Source organism: Tamandua tetradactyla, chromosome 7 (assembly GCF_023851605.1).
Source record: "Tamandua tetradactyla isolate mTamTet1 chromosome 7, mTamTet1.pri, whole genome shotgun sequence".
Taxonomy (NCBI): domain Eukaryota; kingdom Metazoa; phylum Chordata; class Mammalia; order Pilosa; family Myrmecophagidae; genus Tamandua; species Tamandua tetradactyla.
This window is the reverse complement of record NC_135333.1, coordinates 19,524,922-19,533,679: the sequence shown is the minus strand read 5'-3', so window position 1 is coordinate 19,533,679 and position 8,758 is coordinate 19,524,922. Positions and strand designations below refer to the sequence as shown.

The 8,758-nt window shown below is 38.0% G+C and overlaps 1 protein-coding gene across 9 annotated transcripts in view; it reads right to left on the bottom strand.

The window, feature by feature from the left end:
- CDC42BPA (CDC42 binding protein kinase alpha) overlaps nucleotides 1–8,758 on the bottom strand; it is a 463,135-nt gene that overhangs the window by 14,528 nt on the left and 439,849 nt on the right. For all 9 annotated transcript variants that reach the window (XM_077168549.1, XM_077168550.1, XM_077168551.1 and 6 more), the window contains 2 exons: nucleotides 7,957–8,074; nucleotides 31–188 (listed from right to left, as the gene is read on the bottom strand). In XM_077168549.1, the coding sequence (XP_077024664.1) occupies nucleotides 31–188; nucleotides 7,957–8,074 (276 nt within the window). The remainder of the gene's footprint in view (nucleotides 1–30; nucleotides 189–7,956; nucleotides 8,075–8,758) is intronic.

Genomic DNA, 8,758 nt, shown 5'->3' with positions numbered 1-8,758 from the left:
GGCATAGCTTGTTATACACATTGAACTCACCTCTCCATCATAGTCCCTCGCTGGGGCATCAATTCCTTGGTCCATGCCTCCAGAAGACAATGAGCCCTCTGATGGGGAGGGCATGGGCTGCCGCTTTGCATTGTAGCTTCCTCCCGAGAATTCTCTCTTTAATGCACTGCCATTCTGTGCAGATGACCCTACAGTACATCATTCAAGTAAAACTTTATATATACAGAAAAGGACAATCCTTTAGAAGGTGTACAGACTGTTGAGATGATAAGACATCTTTCCCACTGCCCAAGAGTGATCCTCCCCTGCCAAGAGGATCTTGGCTACTTACTGCTACTGGGTAAGGTCAACTGCTTTACCTGGGGCCAAAGCTCAACTCTGCTGTTCAGTAATCTTACACTGTTCTTCGTGTACCCCAGCCACAGCAGATTACTGGTGTGTGGACAGCAGTCTCAATGCTGCTTGCCTTTGCATCTGTTCTTCCATCTGCCTGGAATGCCCTACTCACTAGATAATTACCACTTAATCCTTCAAGTCTCCATCCATGCATCACTTCCTTGGTAAGTCTTTCCCACCCCGTTTGGGCTCCCAAAGCATCTTTCACGTATTCCTTTTATAGCATTTATGATATTATGTTATAATTAGGTACTGCTTAACAGATGGGTTGTCTTTGCCTCTCTACGGCCTTACATAGGACCTGGAATAGTAGATATTCAAAACATATGTGCTGAAAGATAAAACAGTATAGAATAATCTCCAGAAATAAAGACCATTCCACCCACTTAGAAATATCACTTAACTTCTAGAGAATTTGCATAAACAAGCAAAAGAAACATAGAAGAAGCATTTTTCATTCACAGGGTAAGAAGCTTGAGCTGCAAAAACCAAGGTGGTTCCTTCAAAATCACATTCCATTTTAACCTTGGATTTGGGAAACATGAAAGCTAGTTAATAGTAATAGAAAGCTGTTACTAGATTTGTGAGCTACTGGAATGTTGTGTCTGCTAAAATGTACGACAACTTAAGAATTTTTGTTAAATCTGTAATAAAGACCTGCATGGGTATATTAAGAACTTGAAAAACTGAAGAGGTTTTGTTTTTAAAGTTAGCCCCATGTAAAACTTCTTGGTGTCCTAAGTGTATAGCACTGTTCGTCAGATATCATCTAAAGTCAGTCCTTTGTCCGAGGTGTAAGAAACTGGGATTGTGGGTGGATGTCTAGGGGATTACTTTTGGAGGAAGAAATTACTTCCTTTCCTAGATGCCACGGCAACCAGAGGTTAGTTAACAGGGAAGAAATGGTAGTTTGAACCTACCAGGACGCTGGCTATAGGATACCTACTATAAGTGAAATTGGGGTGTACTCTGCAACATACACCTTCATGTCAACTCTGAGAGGCAGATGTCATGGAATTTTATGGGTAGGAAAACTAAGATCTACAGTAGTGAAGTGACTCTCAAGGACTCGATGTTAGTTTTGTGTTAAACTTCTAGACCAATGATTTTCCTGATATACCAGATATAAGAAGGGGAGATGGATAGGGCATTTCTGCTGGTCATTTTTGCTACAAATGTGTGGCTAGTAAGTACCCTAAAGACTTAAATGGACTACCTTTCCCTGGAATTACTGGATTCCTTTTAATCCAGGATTTGCCCAGATTCTATATATAATGGATAGATGATAAAAGCTTTTGAACACAAATTAGATTTTATCACTAAACAGGCAGAGTTCTTGCCTGCTATGGTGGAGACCTGGGTTTGATACCAGGTGCCTGCCCATGCAAAAAAAAAAAAAAAAAAAGTTCTAATTTTGCTGAGTTTCAATATTAGGATTGCAGGTCAAAAAAATATGGTGACAAGGTTTTACTAAAACCATAAGATTTAGATTGTGAGTTTCAACTTTTTGCTGATTTAATAAATCCCAATGTAGTTTTTATATATGAAGAATTTAATGAAAATATTGAAAGACGATTGTTTAAAGCATATTTATCTAATGACCACCAAAATACAGAAGTGTTTAAATATACTGAACAGGAACTGGTAAAGAATCTGTCCTTGGTAATTCTCATTTACCTTTCCTCTATTCTCAGTTTCTTTACTGAGTCTCCTCGGCCGCAATCAGGGATGCATTTGCATTTCCCTGATGTCATTATTTACTTATGAGAGATTATTAACATTATATGAAACTCACCAATGGAGCTCTGAAATTAATGATCTCTACCCCAGACTAATTCTATCAGAATTCACGATTTAACTTTTAAAAGCTCTCTAGATCTTTCTAGAATGCATCTCAGACTGAGAACTACTGGTTTAATCTCAGTCCTTAGGAGACTGCTCACTCCCAACTCTATCTCTACGCCATCCAGTTCCTGTTGCACTTTTCACTAGACATATGCCAATTTTCATCTGTTGGTATGCTTCTTTGGAAATAGTACTCTTTCCTTTTTTTTCTTTTTTAAAATGTGGAATGCTTCACGAATTTGCATGTCAGCCTTGCACAGGAGCCATCCAGTATTTTAGCATATGTGCTGTAGAAGCGAGCACTATATTTACTTTTTGGGTCTTCCATCTCCTCAAATTACAATCTCATTGAAAGCATGAATCATTTTTTATTTATTTGTACTTCTCTTCCATTTCTACGCCTAGTTTAATGCTCAGTTTTACAAAACCTGCTGTGAGAAAGTTATTAATTTTGCCATTCTTAATAGAAATTCCAAATTGTCAAGAGACTTCTGCTCTGCTTATTAGCTGTGTGACCTCAAGCAAATTATTTTACCTTTCTCAGTCTCAATTTCCCTCACATGTAAAGAAGAAAATAAAATCTACCTTATGGGATTTGGGAGGGATGACTGAGCATTCAGTACATGGAGAATCATACGAAAGATAGGAGGTGCTTGAATGTTCCTGCACAGGGCTTAGCACATTCTTTTTACTTGTCTCCTTTCCATCTTCCTAGCGATCATTTATATAACAGATAATTTAATCCCATTTCAGTGATTTTTACTTTTTCTTTCTTTCTTTTTTTTACTTTGGGAATCATTTCTTCCAAAAGGAAAGTTATATTCAATGGCAATCTTAAAAAAAAAAAAAGAAATTAAGGTGAGCTGTTTTGATTAAACAGCAAAAGAGGCCTGAGGATAGGCTAAAAACTAAAAACTGAGGTCTTAGATGACTAAGATCACATACTCAGACATGGCCTCTTTGAAAGGTTTTTAGAGAATGATTCTGGGGGTGAGTTAGGGGGTTGCACCCTGATGTCTCGGGGGTGGGGGATGTTGAAACTATACATGATTTCCAGGAAAGCCCGAAAGGCTCCCTAGTGAGCCTGAGAGGTTCACCAACAGTAGTATCTCATTCTTTGGTGGACTGGGATGGAGTCAAAGTTGAAAACCACTGTTTTAATCAGCTGACCTCACATCATAAAGCCATTGAGTCTGGCTGTGGAATATCTTGTGTTTCCCTATTTCTTTTTTTTTTTTTTTTTAAAGAGAGGGAGGAAGGGAAGGAAAGACAGAGAAGGAAGGAAGGATAGAAGGAAGGAAGGGAGGAAGAAAGGGAAACATCTTTAAACATTTTCTTGTTTTTATTATATTTTGTTTGTTTGTTTGTTTTTTACATGGGCTGGGGCCGGGAATCGAACCGAGGTCCTCCGGCATAGCAGGCAAGCACTCTTGCCCGCTGAGCCACCGCGGCCCGCCCCCCCTATTTCTTTTTTGTTCTCTCCTGGCTGGCTGTCCTTTTTAAAATGTTTTCCATGGTTTACTGTGATGGTCTGGAGGCTTTATGGATCCCACGAGATCATATTTCATCCCTGTGGGTGTAAACCTATTGATGAGAACTTTTGAATAAATTATTTCAGTTGATGTGTGCCCAGGTGGGTGTTAAGTCTCCTACTGGGGTTTTTATAAGAGGATGATACACAGAGAAAAACAGACAAGGAACTGAGAGAGAAAGCCATGGAAGCAAGAAGCTGAAAGCAATGAAGAGAAAGGCGAGACTAGCAGATGCGACCATGTGCCTTGCCTTCTGACAGAAAAGTCCAGGTATTGTCTTGATGATGCCTTGATTTGTACGTTTTCGCGGCCTCAGAACTATAAGCTTGTAAACTAATAAATCCCCATTATAACAGCCAACTCACTTTATAGTATCTGCATTTTAGCAGCTTTAGAAAACTAAAACAGCTATGTAAAAATAGCCTACTTGGCTATTCTTAAAGTCAGTAGGAGGAACTTGAAATAGCAAATGCTCCTCTGAATTCCTGGGAAGGTCTTCTTTCCCCTTACATCTATACAAATAACCTGTAAACAGGAATCTCAAGAAATTCAAGTTTAAGTCATTAAAGTCCTTAATAGGAATTGAGGCTACTTCCAATTTTTAGTTTGTATATTGTCAACAGTGATGTGGGGTCCTCACTCCAGCATTTCTAAGAAGGGCAAACTCGACTCTTTAAATCTCATTTATTACTGGTTTCTAAATCTTCTCTACAATTCCACAAATTCAAAATGTTCTGAAAAAAAATGTTTTTTCGTAAGTTTGATGCAAACTCATGTAGCAGTAAAACCGATCTAAACTGAGTAGAGGCTGACTACCCAGATTTATGAAGACTACATTATTTATTTATTTGCAGTGTGAAGAGACCTACATTTTGTCATATAAATACTAATATGCTTGTGGGTGCTGTCCCAGATTCTGTTGGGAATGTAACATAATTCCCAGATTCTGTTGGGAATGTAACATAATGTAACATAATTTAAATTTAGAAAATCCTTTCTAAAATTAAAAAAAAATCTGAATCCTGAGAAAACATCTGGTCCCAAGGATTTCAGGTAAGGAATTATGAACCATTATATTTAACTATTAATGCTATTACACAGATTTTTTTGCATCTCAAATCCTGTTAATTCGTGGTTATAATTCAAATCATCTTATCTTGCCACCACTAATAAACAGATAATTAATAAAATGGCTGTCATTTTTCCCAATTGGCTAGATTTTTTTCATTCTGATGAGGAGTATCACTGGTTAGATAATTTTAGGAAATAATAACAAGAAAGTAGCAAGTTGTACATTTCAATTTCTGCCTGACAACTGAAAACTCCTTGAAATCATGCTCCATGTATCCATAGCCAGTCTTTAAGATGATTCCTTCCTCATGTCCACACCCTTAGCAGATCCTTTCCACACTGTACCAGGGTGGTGTGTTAGTTTGAATCTGTGGTGGACCCCAGAAAAGTGTTGTTCTTTACTCTTCATTCAATAGTGCTGGGCAGAAAATTGATTAGAGTATCTCTAGGGAGAGCTGACATACCCAATTGTGGGTATTAACCTTTGATTAGAGGGAGATGTGACTCCACCCATTCCAAGTGGAATTAGTTTGATTAGTTTAATGGAATCCTTTAAAACAGGAAACATTTTAGAGCCACAGGATACAGCAGAACACAAGAGATACATAGCCAGAGATCTTTGGAGATGAAGAAGGAAAACGCCCCCAGGGTAGTTTCATGAAACAAGAAGTCAGTAGAGAAAGCTAGCAGACTTTGCCATGTGGCCTTCCAGCTGAGAGAGAAACCCCAAACTTTACTGGCTTTTTTTGAGTGAAGGTAACCTCTTATCGGTGCTTTAACTTGGACATTTTAATAGCCCTGCCTTAATGTAGATATTTCATAGACTTAGAACTGTAAACTTGCAACTTAATAAACTCCCCCCTTTTAAAAGCTGCTCTGTTTCTGATATATCAGAACAGTGGGTCTGTGTGGTCCATGGACTACAGCAGAAGCAATAGAGTATCACTTTGGACATTGAGTCATAAAAAGATGGATGTGCTTCTGTTTCTCTTGTCTCTCAGATCACTTGTTCTGGGGGAAGCCAGCTGCCACGTCATAACGACGTTCAGGTAATGTATGGTGAGGTCCAAGCTGGCGAGGAACAGAGAGTTCCAACCAACAATCAGCAAAGAACTGAGATCAACCAACAACCATATGAGTGAACCTGGAAGGAGATTCTCTAGCGACAGCCAAGCCTTGAGATGACTATGATTCTCAGTGTGTAGCTTAATTGCAACCTTGTGAAAGACCCTGAACCAGAACCACCCAGCCTAAGTTGTTCCCAGATTCTTGATCTTTAAGAACTGTATGAGAAATGAATGCTGTTTTAAGTTTTGGGGTGATTTGTTATGCAGTAATAGATAACCAACAGAATATCAATCAGTTTTATATTGCCAGAACATAAAAACAGTACCTGAGCACAGAGCAGGTCCTGAAATCAATGTTTGCCGAATGAACAACAAATGAATGATGAAACTCAACTTTCATCAGGAGACTTTAACTCAAATATCCAACATTCAAGAATATAAGTTTCCTGACTGATTGACTTTTACACCTGTTATGTGGATTTAAGGCAGTTTCTCTTAGAAATCAGTTGTTTATAACTAAGGAAAGTCATTAAATTTACAACTGATAATTGTGGGGCTGCATTTACGTTGGCACCCTCAGGCTACATTCACTTTAATCTCTAAACCAATGCTATGCTATTAGGTAAAGCATACACTTGAAAAAAGTAACAAAAAAAAGCATCTTTTGGCCAAGACCAGTCTCCCCCACATCAGAAGCTACAGTGATAATTTGAAGAACAATAATTTCAATGCCTATAGTCCAGGAATTACCAAAGGTCTCAGTGAATTTGATGAAACTACCTTTAAACTTTGTAATTGGTCAAATATTTCTTCGGTATATTCCTTTCATCCTGCAGTGAGACTTTTAGCATAAATTTATAATTTTATTTAGAAAGACACATTTTTGCCCTCTCTGACTCCATTTATCCTCTACCAAGTAAGTTTTCTGCTCGGCAGCTGCCAAACAGACCACATGGAGTACTCTTTTTGCTTCTCAAGGCTCAGAACAAAAGTATAGAAAAGAGATGCTTCTAGTCAGGGTAGAGTTAAAAAAAGAGAGAGAGAGAGAGAGAGAGAGAGAGAGAACTAATAAGGTTTATAACCACCTGGAAACAAGTATTATGTCACCTAGGATTTTTACCACCTGTATCTTAATAAAAGACTATAATGGGTCCTCAAAAAATGTTTACTGGATGAATGAATGAATGAATGAATGCTATACCTCTATTGTGCTAACAAAGCATATTCTTCAACTTGTTCCTAGGCTTGTTTCAGTTAATCAAAAAAGAATTTTTTTCTTATGTTGAGACCTATGTATATGCCTGGAATGTCCTATGCCAGCTCCCTCTCAAACCTTGATAAATGGCATAGTAAATGGTATCACTCTATTGCTCTAGCAGGAAAATCTAAAGAGTCATCTTTGTCTCTTTCCTCTCTCCCTTACCTTCCCACTAGTAATATATCATCACGTCTTACTGTTTCTACCTCCAAAACATATCCCTATTTAAAACTCTTCAAAGGATTCTCATTGCATTTTGAGTTAAATTATTTAAAAAATTTCTTATCTTGGTCTCCAAGTCCTTGCTCTATGTGACCCTCTGGTCTACCTCTTTCACTTCAGTTTTTGTCATTTCATCACCACCACCACTATTTAGCCTCACTGATTTGCTTTCAGTTAAGGAAACAACTCACACTGAGTCTTGTTTCAGTTTAAATAAAAATTCCTAGGAAGGGGGTATAATTTTAATTATTCTAGGTATGAATTCATTTCCAATAGCCACCCCTTGCTATACTCTATTACTGAACCCTGTTTATTTCTGTTAGAGTATTTATTATCACAATTTGTAGTATTCTCTCCTACTAGATTGTAAGTTCCATAAGGAGTCCATAATTTTTCTTAAAGATTGCACTTATAACACAGTCTGAGACACTGTAGCCACTTAATAATGCATGAATGCACAGATGAGTAAATGAAGACCACGTCAATCCACAGAACTTTCAGGGCAGGTAGGCAGCACAGGTGCTACCTTGCTAGAGAAGTACCTTCCTGCATCCGGGCCACTTACTTGCTGACAGGCCGCTGCTTGCACTCATGGAGCGACCTGGTTCGGGGCGGGATTTGGTGATAGATGGAATACTGACTGAGCCACTAAATACTGTCCGGCTTTCCTGAGGCCGAGGGTTCTAAAAACAAAAAAGAAAGATAATTCTTCAGTTAGAAGAAACTGACTTTCTATTTTTCAGTATAATTATCAAAGAATAGAATTATCTTGACCAAAGTGATAAAGAACAGAACAGCAAATTATATAATCTCTCTCTCTCCCACAAAAGTAATAAAAGCATAATAGGAAATAAGTCTCACTCCAATCAAGGATAAGTATTTATCCCTATAACTTACTGAAATACTTATCAATGAGTAAGAATTTTCTGTTGTAGGAACAATAAAAAAAGTTATATGGGGGTGGGCCACGGTGGCTCAGCCGGCAGAGTTCTTGCCTGCCATGCCAGAAACCCAGGTTCAATTCCCAGTGCCTGCCCAAGTGAAAAAAAAAAAGTTATATGGTTAGAAGTAACAGTAAGCATAAAATTACATGGACATTTGCAAATAATGGAACCAACCTCCTACTATGTATGAAGTTTTTATTTGCTCAGGATAATTCAACAGCTGAATAAATAAGTCCATTTGGAGGAATGCATACTAAAATGGTATTTTCAAGTAACTGCTTTATTGACACATCAAATGTGCACTTGCGTGTTCATATTCCCAATCATCAGGCAATTTTACTGACACAGAGAGTAGTACTGTGAGTCATAAATACGATGTTTCAATCACAACCTGGGTGAAGTTGTTTAACTTGGGAATAGTAG